Source organism: Dermacentor silvarum, chromosome 3, assembly GCF_013339745.2.
Source record: "Dermacentor silvarum isolate Dsil-2018 chromosome 3, BIME_Dsil_1.4, whole genome shotgun sequence".
Classification (NCBI taxonomy): domain Eukaryota; kingdom Metazoa; phylum Arthropoda; class Arachnida; order Ixodida; family Ixodidae; genus Dermacentor; species Dermacentor silvarum.
The window spans coordinates 63915082-63931552 of NC_051156.1; the positions used below are offsets into that span (position 1 = coordinate 63915082).

At 48.5% G+C, this 16471-nt stretch overlaps 1 protein-coding gene across 1 annotated transcript; it reads right to left on the reverse strand.

Moving 5' to 3' along the window:
• Positions 1 to 3417: 3417 nt before the first annotated feature.
• On the reverse strand, positions 3418 to 11906 carry LOC119445466 (juvenile hormone acid O-methyltransferase). The gene is made up of 3 exons (XM_049663325.1): positions 11664 to 11906; positions 10607 to 10976; positions 3418 to 3538 (listed from the first exon to the last, which is right to left on the reverse strand). The coding sequence occupies exons 1-3, from the start codon at positions 11723 to 11725 to the stop codon at positions 3491 to 3493; spliced, it is 480 nt and encodes a 159-aa protein (XP_049519282.1). The 5' UTR covers positions 11726 to 11906; the 3' UTR covers positions 3418 to 3490.
• Positions 11907 to 16471: the final 4565 nt, after the last annotated feature.

Genomic DNA, 16471 nt, shown 5'->3' on the forward strand with positions numbered 1-16471 from the left:
GCGTCGCCAAGTACAACCATATGACCAGCTAGGCGGACAAGCTCTCGAGCGCCTATTTTTATCTGAAGGACAATGCTCGTACGTGGTACGTCAACCGGGAGAGAAGCTTTGCCACCTGGGACGACTTCTGCACACAGCTCCTGGATACTTTTACAAGCATCGACAGGAGGGAAAATGCGCAGCGGCTCCTTGAAATCCGCATTCAAAAACCCAATGAGAGCGTTGCTATGTTTTCAGAAGACATGGCCCGTCTTTTCCGTAGGGCAGACCCTGACATGCCAGAGGAGCGAAAACGGCGGTATCTCTTGCGGGGAGTGAAAGAACAATTGTTTGCCGGCCTTGTGAGAAATCCACCGAAAACAGTGGCGGAGTTCACAAAAGAGGCCACAGCCATTGAACGGGCCCTACAGCAACGATACCGCCAGCATGACACGCGTAACTCGGCGGCGAACACTTCCGTACTTGCTGCAAGTAACGACAAGCCTCTGCGTGAAGTTATCCGAGAGGTTGTGCCAGAAGAGCTTCGGAAGCTCGGATTTGTTAGTACGGGTACGGAACCGGCGCCAGCGGTATCTTTTGTAGCTGATGTGGTCCGGGAAGAAGTCCGGCAAGCTTTTTCATCGCCAGACTGTGGTAACGCGCCGCGGCGCCTTACGTATGCGGAGGATGTTCACCGTCCAGTCAACGTAACTTGTCCGCCGTTGGCACCCACAAGGAGACCATCACCTACGCTACAAACAGAGTCGATATAGTCACCCCCGTCGACTCTATCGACCTCGCCGATCACTCCACCACAAACAATGCCGTATCTTCGACACACACACGCCAATCCTTGGCTCCATGGAGAGTTGCCCCCGAACTATCAGCGTCGGAAAACCGATTTGTGGCGCACCGTCGACCGCCGACCAGTGTGCTACCATTGTGGCGAAGCTGGACACGTCTATCGAGTTTGCCACAAATGGAATAACTACCACGCCGCCTAATATCTAAGCTTTCCTGCCAACTACGCCTATTCTCCGTATGACGGTCGACGCGCCTACGACGCTCCTGTGAACGTCCAGCCGCAAAATACGACGACTCCCCGATCACGTTCTCCTTCGCCATCTCCTGCGCGCTACAATTCACCGACTCGTCGCAGTTTTGCCGACGTTACTAGGGGCACGGCCCCTAGCCCGCGACGGGGAAACTAGACGCAGCGACCTCCGGGGGTGAGGTTGCCAGTACTCGAAGTTCTCCATATCCCCCATTATCAACGTATGACGATGTAAAGACTCCGACGAATGCAACGACGAATACGGCGAAGACGGCGAATGCAACGACGAATACGACGGACTCAACTACGAAAGACGTAACTGACGTCGTCAGCGCCGACCTCATCGTTCGCATCGACGGCCACCAAGTAACCGCTCTTGTTGACACTGGCTCCCATTTTTCAATCACAAGCTTACAGCTCGCCCACAAACTAAGGAAGGTGAAGACGCCATGGCACGGACCCAACATAAGAACCACCGGAGGTCAGTTGATGACACCTGTCGGGAAATGCACAGCCCGACTTTTAATCGCCGGTTCAACCTTCGTCGCCACCCTCGTCATTCTTTCTTAGTGTTGCAAGGAACTTATATTCGGGATGGATTTACTGCGTGAGTACGGTGCCGTAATTAACATCCGCGACAGAAGCGTCACGTTTGCCACGAACTCGGATAATGTCACCCATGAGGAGCATCCACAACGTCGCTTACGTATAGCTGCAGACGACGTGATACTTTTGCCGCGGAGTTGCTCTCTCGTTCCCGTGCACTGTGACAGCCTGCAGAATGGGACTGGAGTCGCTGAACACATCAAGGCGCTAGCACTGAATTGCGGCATCTCCATTGCCAGATCACTTATCAATGTAATCGACGGAAGCGCCGAACTCTTGCTGACGAATTTTAGTAAGGAGCGTCGACACAGCGTCAGAGGCACTGCTGTCGCTTATTTCGACGAAGTAATACCGATAGAAGACTGCCACTTAGCGCAGGAGACGACATCTACGATCCCCACAGCTGCGCCTATTGTGGACGTTAGTTCGACGTTAACGGCCGTTGAGCGAGACCGTCTTCTTGAGCTCATCCAACCAGTACCAGGGCTGTTTCTCATCTGCGTCAAGAGTTGGTCAAACGCCACTTACCAAGCATCGCATCATTACTGATGTCGACGCCTGACCTATTCGACAAAACCCTTATCGCGTGGCCCCAAAGGAACGCGAGGCAATCCAAAGACAAGTGAAGACGATGCTGGAAGATGGCGTTATTGGACCATCTAATAGCCCTTGGGCGTCACCTGTAGTTTTAGTGAAAAACAAGGATGGTAGCCTGCGCTTCTGCGTCGACTATCGGAAGCTCAATCAGGTCACAATGAAGGACGTTTATCCACTGCCACGTATTGATGATTCCTTGGACAGGTTGCGAAACGCGTGCTATTTTTTCTCAATGGGCATGAAAAGCGGTTATTGGCAGATCCAAGTGGATGAGAGAGACCGTGGGAAAACCGCCTTTGTGACGCCTGACGGACTTTACGAATTTCAGGTACTACCCTTCGGTTTGTGTTCAGCGCCAGCAACATTTCAGCGTCTAATGGACACTGTGCTCTCTGGACTCAAATAGCAAACATGCCTGGTGTACCTGGATAACGTGATTGTCTTTTCAGCAACGTTCGACGAACACTTACGAATGCTGAAAACTGTTTTTGAAGCAATACGATCTGCCGGTCTCACGTTGAAACCTGAAAAGTGCCATTTTGGTTTTCAAGAGCTCCAGTTCCTCGGTCACGTAGTCAGTAACCAAGGAGTCCGACCTGATCCGGATAAAATTGCTGCCATCGCTAATTTCCCGACCCCATAAGACAAAAAGGCCGAGCGACGTTTTTCTGGGACTATGTGCGTATAACCGGCGATTTATTGCGAATTTCTCGCGCATCGCGTGGCCTTTAACACAGATCACCAGAGAAGATATCCCTTTCACTTGGGGCGGAGACCCGCAGCGGGCATTTCACGAGCTTCGGCAACGCATGCAAGCGCCTCCCGTGCTTGCACACTTCGATGAAGACGCCCCGACGATATTGCATACAGACGCTAGTAATGTCGGTCTAGGGGCGGTGCTCGTACAATGGCAGGACGACAGCGAAAAGGTGATCGCTTACGCCAGTAGGACACTGTCCCGAGCGGAGGCTAACTACTCCACCACTGAAAAAGAATGCGTCGCAATGGTATGGGCAGTTCTGAAATTTCGTCCGTATTTGAACGGTCGGTCTTTCACCGTTATTAGCGATCACCATTCGCTCTGCTGGCTCATTAATTTGAAAGATCCTTCCGGGCGGCTCGCACGTTACTGTCGCATACGAGTCAGGAAAACGGCACGCAGACGCCGACTTCCTTTCTCGGTCTCCTGTTGAGGCGGCAGCACAAGACGACGACGACACGGTCTTTCTGGGAGTCGTGGACACCGCCGATCTTTCACGCCAGCAACGGGATGACGTTGAATTGCGGCCGCTGATTGATTACCTGGATGGACGAACCAACAGCGTGCCGAGGCTATTTTTAAGAGGGCTGGCGTCATACTGCTTGCGCCGCAACGTACACTACAAAAGAACTTCTTCCCTAGCGGCAGCAACTACTTACTCGTTGTTCCCTCATCGCTTCGACGTGAAATCTTACACGCCGGCCACAACGATCCGACCGCTGGGCACTTGGGCTACACTCGCACATTGGCACGGATTAGGCAGAATTGCTGCTGGCCGAAACTTGCTGTGGTCGTTAAACATTATGTTCAGACATGTCTGGATTGCCAGCGCCGCAAACCGCCTTCCGTCAAGCCAGCTGGCGTTCTGCATCCTGTTCAAGTACCTGCCACACCATTTGCACAAGTAGGCATGGATTTTCTGGGCCCCTTCCCAACGTCTATTGCCGGCAGTAGGTGGATAATCGTCACCACGGATTATCTCACTATATATGCCGAGACAGGTGCTCTGCGACGGGGAACAGCAGATGAAGCGGCGCAATTTTTTCTTGAATCCATCGTTTTAAGACGTGGCGCTCCCACAGTAGTATCACGAACAAAGCTATTGCGTTCATGGCCAAGTTTTTGGACATAGTTCTCCGTTTAAGTGGTACCGCCCACCGAAAGAGCACGGCCTATCACCCTCAAACAAACGGGCTGACGGAGCGACTCAACAGGACACTCGCTGACATGATAAACATGTACGTCGATGTAGAGCACAAGAACTTGGACGCGGTTTTACCGTATGTCACCTTAGCGTACAATACGGATCGTCAAGAGACCACTAGCAAGACACCCTTCAGCCTCGTGTACGGCCGTGAGGTTACGACAACCTTAGACGCAATGCTCCCTCATGAATTTGATGACAACGAGACGGGTGTTGAAGACATCACACAGGGAGCAGAAGCAGCTAGGCAGCTTGCACGTTGGCGAATCCACGAACAACGGGACTGTGACGGCAGACGCCACAATCTTCGGCACAAATCCTTAACATACAACATCGGCGACGAAGTGTGGGTCTGGAGACCTATTCGCCGGCGTGGGCTCTCTGAAAAGCTCCTGCGCAGATACTTCGGGCCCTACATAGTTTTCCGACGCATCAGTGACGTCACCTACGAAGTCGTTCCGGAGGGCTCTCGCTGTTCAAAGCGCCGACGGCATTTACCCGAGGTCGTTCACGTGCTTCGTATGATGCCGTACTATGAAGACTGACAAGACTGCACAGTTCTTTTTCTTTATCGCAGTTTGCCATGCCTTTGTCATCGGGACGATGATTTTTTTTCTACGGGGGGAGCCAATGGAACAACTATATTGCCGCGCGTATGTGCCAGTGGGGACGAGGTTGAAGAAGCGCGAGCTTTTAGGTTAAGCGTAGAGACGAAGAAGAAGGCGTTGGTTTTGTTGAGAATTGATAAGGTGTCCTTGTTGGTGCTGCTCCACGTCCTCGTCGATCCCACGTCGTTACAATATGCGTACTTACCATTATTATACGTCTTGCTGGATGCTCATTGCCTGTGGATTTTATTTGCCCTTATTGCCAACAAATGCTACTGATGCTACGGGGTTGAGAACAGGTCATGCTTCTTAAACAACGTATTTTGTTTCTCGATACTTCGTGAGCTTCTAACATGATCAGCATCAATATGATTTCTGTATGAGCCTCTTACATGGCGTGTTGAAATGTGCATCAATTCAACAGAAGAACCCAAAACCAATTTTAGGCACGCTGTAAATACTAATAATGGCATATTTTTCCAGGATGTCTTTTTTCTTTGTTGTATTACACAAGGTGAACTAATCGTGTTTAAAATGCTTATTTTGTTTAACCAGAGCAGGTTTCTCGATTACATATTCGATCATCACTGCACATGCTACGATCTCGCGAATACCCTGTTTTGATGTTAGTTTACTTGCTGTCTTTGACCAAATCCGGTGACCGAGAAGGTAGGTATGCTTTTGGCGTGGGCATTCTTTGTTCTTTGTAACTTGACGCACTTTCCGAGGGTTGTGTATGTACATATGTCTCCATCTATGTCTCCATCTAACCGTTTTACTTCCTACATAGGTAATCCGTGGGCGAACAGGTAGCGCATCGGCTACCGTGCCGGACGAGGGTTTCAGGGTTTGAGGGTACCGTGCCGGACTAGGGGACGAGGGTTTGAAGCCAGCCAAAGGACCAACTTGGGTCACTGAGTTTGTAGCAATGTGTACATACGCTCAGCTCTTCAACGAACCTCTATCTCGCCGTGATCGGTCACTGTAGATGTGGGACTGGGTAGGTACCGCTGGTCGAATGAATCTTGAGCACTCAGTATCTGCCGCTTGCTCTGTGCTGGTCTTCAAGAAATAGCTTTGATGCCAACTTGGGGGACTAGTGAGTTAGTGCCAGTAGGTGTGTGCCGCTCTACAATAAACGAATTCTACTCCAACTTGGTAACTAGGTTTGTGCCACTCTGCAATGACGAAAAAGACAGCTTAAATGCTACCGATGCTGAGAGGAATGGAACCGACGTCACAAGAGTTCCTCCATGACAGCATCTCAACGCGTTAGCAGGCTGCGCCGCAAATGCACCGGGTATGTGCCGCTGTCAATGAACGTCTTTCACGCCAACGCTTTCGCGAGCTGCGCTGTGAATGCGTCGTGTATGTACCGCTCTTTATTGAAACCCTCGCCAAATTGGGTCGTTGACTGCGTGTGCGGAACAATTCTTGAGGTTTTTGCAGGCACCGGCGCGCCATGCTTCTAGTCTTGGAGGCCACGCGCGGACTTCTTGGTTGCGCCGATAGATGGCGCAACGTTCCAAGAAGGAAGCGCGAGAGTCCGGTTGCAGCATGACGTGTTTATCAGGCACGCCGTGCATTTCGGAGGCAATGCGCAGGCTTCTTGGCGACGACGCTAGATGGCGCTGAGAGTTCTTGGAAAAGCGCGAAAGAGATATCCCGCTGCAGTACGCGCCTCATACGCAAGTTGGTTCGAAGGGGGAAATAACTTGTGTGGCTATACTGATTCAATACTAAACTCGTAACTGTCGACAGTCGTCGTGGGATGGGTACCGCAGAACTTTTTAAATGCTACTAAGCACGACGTCTCAAGTTTAAATCACGGCTGCGAAGGTGACATTCCAACGAATACGGAATGCAGATATATCTATGCACAGCTGCCAGCAATATGAAAGGGAACGGCGGATTTTTTAACGACAGTAACTCGTGATGTGCAGGTTCAAATTTAGGAACCTGATGCATAAGAATTTGTTTTCATTTTGAGCAATTAGTGCCAGTGAACACTTCTATGAAGGGCATGTGTGTTTAGTCTCCTACAGGCGCATAAAAAACATTTGGTGCTCCCTTTCAAATTGGTGACGACTCTAAACACATTTAGCATCACGTCAAAATTCATCCTGCACTCTGTAAGACACTTTCGGCCACCACACAAGTCACTTAATCGAGAAGATGCCATCGTGTGGCGACAGCTACAGACCAATTCATTCCCGTGTCTCTTTTGCCTTCATCTCTTCTACCCCGCACAATATCCCTCATACTGTCCCTACTGTGGAGCGAAGCCCACAGTATATCCATGCACCTGGGAGTACTCACACCCTCTGGCTACTCCCCTATTCCTTCACCTTCACCTTCCTCCTGGTAGACTGCGCTGACCAGCTCAGACCCGCAAGAGCAGCGACGGCTGATCCAGCGGGCACGCGCGGTGGCGCGAGCCAATGGGGCCCTGAATTAAGGGCTCCACCTTACGAGGAAGTCGCCCCACCTGATGAACAATAAATTTTTTCTCTCTCTATGTAAGATCTCTCCTCACATTGCGTAAGTGGTGTTTCTTTGGGACATTGATCCGCACGCAATATTCTTTCAGTGTTACTTTCAGTTCGTGTGCACCGAAAACTTTGTTTCATTGAAATTTCGACGCCAAGTAGAACTTGTGATTCATTTTAGGCTACCGCACGACAATACACAGCCGCCTTACTACTCGCGCGTTCTGGCACTTTCTCTCGCCAAAATCTCCAATTGTTTCGCCGAGGTCCTTTCACAAATTTTTTCTCAGACAGAAGGCCCGCACGCTCAACACATTACGGGCACGCAATAGAAAATTATCCTGATTCACTCGAGATCAGCGAGAACAACGCACTGCACATATCGCCGTGGCTGAATTGATCTCGCGTTCTGATTCTGAGCAGGAGGTCTCAGGTTCGCTGCCCGCCGACCACTGCAGCACTTTTCATTGCGATAGCGATTATATGGACACTCCAGGCACATTTACACCGTCGGCGTCGCCGCCTTGAGGTTCCGTATAAAGTCCACCGGTGATAAGATCGTTGCCGCGCGCCGTATGTTCTATGTCCGAGTGAAAGCGTACGATGGTGAGCCGGCGATCGCCGCTCAATCTCGCGCAGGCAACGGCGGGAAGCGGGAAGGAAGCATCCCAGCTTCCAGTCGCGCGCGACGCTCTGGAGGGAGGGTAGGGGGGTGGGAGGGGGGGGGGGCGTCTACCCTGCGCCGCCGGCCGCAAGGCTCCGGGGGCACGGTAGGGGGGGGGGGGGAGGCCACGTACTACGCTGCGCGCTCCTGTTAGGGCGGCTGTATCTTGAAAGCCATTTGCGGCGGGGGCAGAGTCCTTGCTCCCTGCGCTGTGTATTCGCGGCTTAGTGCGCGTTGATGCGAGCGGCGGGACGAAGGTCAATTCGCTCGCTGCTGTGGCCCCGCTTACTCACTACAACGCTTTGACAGCGAGTTTCCGCGGTCATCGAGTGAGATGCATTCATGTGTGCCGGTGCGCGCGTGACACCATGCTTGTTAATTCAGTCAGTAAGCGAATGTTTACAAGTTTATACAATCGATAAAACTACTATCCTTCCTTCGTATGGCTGTCTACTCATTTTCTATCGCAATCGATGCATTGTTTTTCGGGCGATAGTGCGACGCTTTATTGCATCGCTCATCGCACGGTGCATTAACCTTTTCTCAAGTGTCTTTGTCAACCTCCAAGTTTCAACACGATATGTTGGTACCGGTATAATGTAATGATTTTATACTTTTATTTTCAAGAATAGCAGTAAGCTGCCGGTCATAATTTGGGAATGCCATCTGTGAGCCCACCGCTTCAAATTGTAGCAAAACAAACGGAAATGCGCGGCACGGGTTATCTGGGATTTCGTCTTGACGAGCTCGTTGCCCACTGCTGCAGGACCTTAAGTTGTGGCCGTCAACGGCTCACACGGAGCGGGATCTTCGCCGCAAATAGAATAATCACGTCACTGGCACTCCTAACCACCGCACAGCTCGGGGAGCGGCGAAAACCACCGGTGTCACATTAGCTGTCGCGCTTGACATTGACGAGGGTCTTCAATCCTCCTTCTGCGGTGCACTTTCCTGGAACCACCACAGGCATTCTCGCGAGTGGCGAACGGGCGGGTGTCAACACATTAACAGCTTGAGGGTGCGCCGATTAGTTAAGCCGGCGGCCTCTCCTAAGGGGTGACAAACGACGCTGTTCCGCCGTCTGACTTCGGTACCGGTGCTCTGGCGTGTAGCATTGGAATGTGCGTGGTTCGGGTCGCGACAAGGGCAATTTTAGTCGCATGATGCGGGTGGATGCGCTGACACCTTTACATTTTGTGGGTGCGCCATCACGCGCGGGCCAGCGTGCGGTTTTTTTTAGAGCCGCAAGAACAATGGTCGGTTTCGACTCAGATCTGAGGCGCCGGGGGAATGTTTTAGTCATACGGTCCAGACATAGGGTCGACGTTTAGCTAGAGAACAATTATCCCTTGCACCTCACTGACAGGTTTACTCGCAAATCGGTGTTTGTTTATCGTGCCACATGACTTTAGCCTCCTGGAAATTTGGTGGCTTTGCGCAGGTGATCGAGGACTGGCGAATAATTGCGACGTTTTCCGGCGTATACGTTCTGCGCGTGTATTTGACTTGTCAGCAGGTTATTACCCCAGCCGCGCTTGCATGTCGTTTCTTGGAACTTTTGACAAACATGGGTGGCGTGAACCTCGCCCCTTTATTGCTGTATAAAGTAGATGAGGATTCTACACTGTGAACTGTGTTAAAAAGTGTTCTTGGATGGTTGATTATTCGGCTGACCAATCATGTATTTAAGGTCTAACAAAGGAAGTTTGGTGAACTGAATGTATAGTAAGAAAACACGATAGCACTGATTCGTCAGAAAACATTTGGGGCGGAGTGTTGGGTCTAGAAAATGCGTATCCAACGTTCCGGTCTTGGTTGTGGACCTGACTTTGTGTGCTAAGCACTATCTGCACTTCCGAGATAGGGTTTTCTTATGTTGTCCAAACCAATGTTGTGGCGCTTTCTTACAGATGTAACGTTGCAAACATGTAACCTTGTAACCAAGCTATCTAAAGTATTTGTCAATACAATGTTTCTTCGTCCATACATCAACGTCTGCGTCCTTCGAGCCGGAGTCACCTGCAAACCCACCTGTGCAGATCGACTTGTAGCATAAGTCCCGAACGCCAAGAAGGTAGGGGGGGGGGCAGAGAACAGCGCATCATCATCGCATCATTTCATTCCAGCCATAGGCAATTGTAAACTTCCCTCTGATAATCAGAATCACTTGTGAGTTATTGGCGCAGATCAACGTACTCTTGCACCGATTCTAGAAGCTGAGTGCCAATCATGAATTCTCGTTCTCTGACCAGGCTATAGAGCGATACTTATCTCTTTTGCATAATAATCTTCAATCCTACTCTTCCACTTTGTCGGCTAAGGTCCTCAATCATATGTACCAAGTCTGCTCCAGCGTTGCTAACAGTTGGCTATACATAATCTGTTTAATTGTTATGGCAGCTTTATACGACCGCGGTGGATACACACTGGCACCTGTCTCCGGACTGTATGCGTATATAGGAGCTGCATTTTAGACAAGTGCTTACTTTCGTTATTCGTATGTACCAAATATGTCACACACTCCCTGCCTTCATGCTTACTTTCTGCAGAGCGGGAGCCTGAATATGTCCCCTGAAGCTTGTCGTTTTTGGCCATGATCATTGTGATGGCGTACCACTAGTGCTGTTGCTTAGTCGAATACTCACATTAGAGTACTTCTTCCACCTAGGCGACTCCATCATGGCCATGAAGACGTCGAACACGGTCAAGCAGCCAGCAGAGAAGAGAAGGAAGCATTCCCCGCCTGGCGCCAAGAGCGTCTCGACATTCTTCAGAGCATGGCGATGATCCGCTATCCAGTGGAAGGCGAGGAAGGAGTACACTCTCTGGAAATGACCTTCCGCCTGCACGAACCGTGTGACGTCCTCGTCCGCGACGATGTCCAGTTTGCGGTACTCAATCCGAGGGTCCGCGCGGTTTTCGCCGGCAAATTTCAGCATAGCATCTGAGTTGTCGACCGCTACGAGCCTCTTGCACGAAGGTGGCAGGCGTGGCAGCAGATGCTTCTTTGTGAAGCTGCATGTTTAGAACATTTTATATCACTTGCAAGTTCCTTCATTGCACTCACTCACTAAGAGTCTAAATGGAGGCCGCAAGTCGTCGACAGATAATAAAGGCAGTAGCCGGCAGTTAACATTTATCTCGATTTATGCGCAAGATGTAAAATTGTGAGACGTGAGCGATGGTTCAAAAGAAAAGAAGGAACACAAGGAACATCGTAAAGCAGAAATGAAACAGCGTAAGCGAAGTCAGCGTGCGTGTTTCTACAGTTGACACTATTGTTTTTTTTTCACTTTTTTCCTGTCGCTTGTTGGTATAATGAATGCGCCTGCCAAGTGGCACTCATCACTAAAACTATTATCACACTGTTATATTCGCACAAATAACAATTGCAGCCGTAAAACGGCTGAGCATGAGCACTTCTCACTTCACCTCTCCAACTGCAACGAACAACGTTACAACTTCTACGTCTACGGACTTTGCTAAGAAATTAGGGTTCCGAAATGAAATGACTGTTCTCCTCTTCGTACTGTGCTTATAAAAGCTATTTTTCTTTGCATGCACTATTGTCTCATAAGGTCCAGAGTTGTAATAAGCTCGTTACAACACGTGTGAGGATAATGTTCCAGCTGTTATTAATGCTTCCTCGATAACGCAGAAATAAACGGCCAACGTAATTCAGCCTACCAGCCCTCACCGTACCTTCCCGAGCCACAACCGACGTCGAGGAACTGGCTTTCCTCTTTAGTTCGGGCCTCGTCCATTGCCTTTCCCACATTGAGGTCAGGTGTATCAGGAACGCCTGCTCGAAAGAATCCAGCAAGGCAGCGATGGTGGGGGCGAAGGGTGCAATGACTGCGTCGTACAATTCCACGCACCCCGCCACACCATACGTGTCCACAGTGTCACTGCTAGCGTGATGTCTCGGCGGCCCCGCAGTAGACATGCTGGTATAAAAAATAAGCATGACACGTCATACCACTGACGTCACCTATCTAATTGCGCTAATCAACGTTGATTTTCTTGAGCTAATCGCGCTAATCAAAGTGATTTTCTGGGCGCAAGAACCAGCTCTGGCCTAAGAGCACCGAACACATGGTGTAATAAATGGACAATTATACATGAAATATTGATGTAGCGTGGCTGTAAGGGGCCGAAAATCATTTGTTCTATAAAGGTTTATTTTTCACGAACCTCGCACTTTCATCAATTAACTTAAGTCGTGCGCGAACCAACATGGGGTGACCACGTACTAGACATTTATTTAACAAATTATCCAAACCTTGCTGCGACACATGTACTAGAACCGATAAGTGATCATAGGGTGGTGCAATGTTCCTTTGCATTGATACCTGCCGAGCAAAAAAAAAAAAAAACGCTTAACCTTTCACTCGGCCGCGCAACGCTTGAAACAGCGAAGCGGGGTGATCGTAGCGCAGCATTTTCCGCAAGTGCGCGCGAACTTTTCATCTTATTACTCATGTTGATGATAATTTGTTTTCGCGTGTCTCGGACTTACGGCCGTCACTGCGCGTTGCATAGCGCAGCTTGCAAAACCGTCACCGCGTTCCAGGAGACCCGCTCCGTGAATGCGTCTCTCTCTCGCTCTCATAGCGCGCAAAACGTCGTCACCTCTAAGAGCACGAGCGTACGAACGCGCCAGCTGTGGACGAAGACGACGATGCTCGAACGCAATCATAAATGCATACTCTGCAGGCGTGGCTGTAAAGCCTGGTGGTTACGACGCTCACCTTGGGACCGGGGGTACGCGGGTTCGAATCCCGCCTTGACAAGAAAGTGTATTTTCTTTCTTGGAAGTTTCTTGCTATGCACCACAAATTACGGCTGGCTTAAACAGCTTCGCTGTTCAAATGCATTCTCAACTACGCACGCGCCGACATTGAAAGAATGATTAGCCTCATTCACAGCCGACTTTGCAAACACTTTGCAAAACAGAACGGTAAATGACAACTAGCGCTTTTCCGCGATAAACTCAAAGAAGTTGAAACTGTTTGTGCACCAAAAATAACCATCAGCTTAAGGCAGAACGATCCATGTTTTACCCGCGAAGTGAAGAAATGCATAAACAAGAAAAAAAAAAAGCGTTCAGAAAAGCTGCCCGAACAAATACTCCAGATGACCGGCAAAATTACAAAACCATAGCCCGCCATACAGAAACAGCAATTCTCTAAGCTAAAGACAACTTTCTTTAATTGCACCCTTCCCAATATAATAAAAACTGATCCGAAAACGTTTTGGCAACTAGTTCACCGAAAACCAAATCACCCTGCTCCCTTACTAATTGCCGAAAACGGAGGCTTAACTGAAGAGGTAGCGCGGAGCAGTTCAGCAAGTTCTTCTCTGCAGCTTTCACTGAAGAACTGCCGCTTGATAACACTCACATACTTGAACAACCATCTATTGGATTCGCTTTCTCATCCATCATGATATCGGAACATGGTGTCACTCATGCAATTGACAGGCTTCCTCGTAAAAGCAGCCCAGGTCCTGACGATATAAGTGCAAAACTTCTAAAACTAACCTCGCACTACTCTTCTGTTTTGGTATGTCTGTAGCGAAGAAGTGCCGGTTAGCCAGGTGCATCACCGGCGCTTTACACACGGGGCCGGCCCTGACTGCTCGCAAGGTTTTCACCAATCCCTAGATACGGGATGCCTGCCGGAAGATTATAAATCAGCATTAGTAATACCGGTATTGGAATCTGGTGACACTGCAGACCCTAATGATTATAGACCTATATCACCGACATCTATTTGTTGAAAACTACTGGAACACATGCTGTTATAGCCTATCTTAACGCATTATACCAATATGGCCTATCTTAACGAAAATAGCCTGCTCCTCAATAACCAACACGGCTTTCGTCAAAATCACTCATGTCAGACGCAACTATGTCAACTTGTAACCGATATTTATTTATTTATTGAAAATCTTTCAGGGCCCAAAGGGACTACATAAAGGAGTCGGGAAAAAATTTCACATTTTACATTCACATTTCCCAATTCACATTTCTTTGCACAAGTATGTTTGCACAGAGGCAATTTTCATTGACTTTTCCAAAGCTTTCGACAGGGTGCCTCATAATCGGCGGAAACTGAAAGTTAGAAATCTACAGCTTGACTCTAACACGACGCGATGAATTGAGGAGTTCCTAACTATTAGATTTCAAGTAACCAGTTCAAATAACTACTTCAGTGGTTTTGTAAACGCACTCATGGCACTTCGGGAGTTCCTCAAGGATCCCTCGTTGGTCCACTGCTATTTTTAATTTACATCAATGACATCGCCGCTAAGGTTACTTCACAAATACGTCTCTTCGCAGATGACGGCGTCTTGTATAATGAAATAAGCTGCCCTGCCGACATCACTGTTGCAGTCTTATTTAACATAACTTACTTAATGTTGTGAAACATGGCAGATGGAAATGAACATAGCCAAAACTAAACACATAAAATTTGCTTGTATTACTCGGTTTACCTCTCACCAGTATAAAATACGTGGTATTACTGTTGACTCAGCATCTTCAATCAAATACTTGGGTGTTCTGTTTACTTCCAATTTAAGCTAGAATGCCCACATTGAACACATTACCACAAAGGCATGTAAAAAACTTGATTACCTCAAATGGCGCTTACACCTTGGGAACACAGATAGCAGACCTCACCCATACAGTTGTTTTATCAGGCCCTCCTTGGAATATGCATCCATAATTTGGCCACCCCCATTATTCTAATCTTACGAATCTCCTCAATTCAGTCAAAAATAAAGCTGTGTGGCTCATCTTGTCTTCATATACTCTCGCTATCACAGTGTGTACGCCTTAAAGAAATCACTGAATCTCCCTTCTCTTGACATGCGCAGGAAATTAACACGGTTGTCGTTCTTCCATAGCAGTTATCACAGCAACATTTCATTCGCCCGAGCCCATATTCTTCCCGCTCCTCAAATCTCGACATGCGCAGACCATGTTCATAAAGTAAAACCCCTATTTGCCAGGACTAACGGGTATCAAAATTCGCCTCTAGTTTTATCTATTTCCGAATGGAACTCACTACCTTCAAACATTGTCTCGCTTACGGAATCATCCTTATTTCAAGCAGCACTGCTAACCTTAGAGTGTATCAACCTGTCATAACGCGCATATGCTTGAATATTTACTTTAACAGAGTTTTCGTGTGCGTAGTATGGTATGTTTATCCGTTTCATCTGATATGTCTTTGTCATACATCTGATATGCATTTGTGATACATCTGATAAATATTTCAACCTATATTTTTCGATTGTATTTTTAAACTCCTGTTCTGATGGGAACTGATAGTTTCCATCGCGTTTTGACTTCGTTTGCGTCTTTCACTTGTCAGATGTTCTATAAACTCAGTTTTCCGTTCCTTTTTCTTTTTGTTTCTGCTCGTCGTTTGGGTCATTTTTATTGTACATAATGACTTCGTATATTATTTACATTGTACACGTTGGACTTACGTTTACCATTTCCTCTCCCCCCCCCTCCCCTATGTAATGCCCTAACGGGCACTTAGGGTACTTAAATAAATAAACAAATAAATAAAATTCTCAATTCGTTAAAACCGTCATGACCAGGAATAGCCTATCGTAGAACATATTTGATTGAAGTTACAACGTCGTAGCTCCAAGTGTTAAATTTTTTGGTATCTTAAGGACTGGATAGGCCTTTCACATTTCGAATTTGATCATCCGCGATGCCTGTTTTCGGTTGAGTATTTTAGCCCAGGCATTCAAGGTATCTGGAATGGAATCGGTACTCTGTCTACTGTTTCTTTTAAAACGGCTCTTTATTTCCCATTACGCTGCACTTGCTTAGCCATAGTTTCGGGAAAGCCACATTGAGAATTATTTCCATTTTTGCATTTAGGGCAAATCAAATGATAACCTCGATTCGCACGATGTTCTGCTACTCGCCGGCTGCGAGACCGTTCCTTTGTTCTCCTAGTAGAAAGCGATAGGCATTACGACACTGAGGCGCGTGTGAGACCGTGTGGCGCAGTGAAACACATCTACGCACAATTTCTATGCGACGACCCTTCATTAAGTGCTGTATACATGGCAGGCTAAATATTTCATAATAATTGAAAGAATCTACCTGGAGCCTTGGCTAACGGACGTGTACACGAAACAAGCAAGTTAGGTGCTGCTGGTATGACTGCGACTTCTTGGGGCTTCACGGAAGCCACTGGGTGTATGCCGCTGGGGAATCCGGAGTGGCAGTGAATACTTTCAGCTGCAGAGCCAAATGTGAAACCAATTTGTGGTGCTTGCTGCCGGCACGGCAAGTGCGTGACGTCGGCAGGCGAATAGCAGGTGCTTAAAGCAGCCACATCGGACGGGAACCTTCGTACCCAGCAGATACGCAGCGCGACGGCGACCTGAAAGCGCGTCTATAATTAAGGCCCGTTTATAGTCCGACGTTATCGGCGCCAGCTCACGTTACGCCGGCTGCGCTGCGCCGGCCGAAA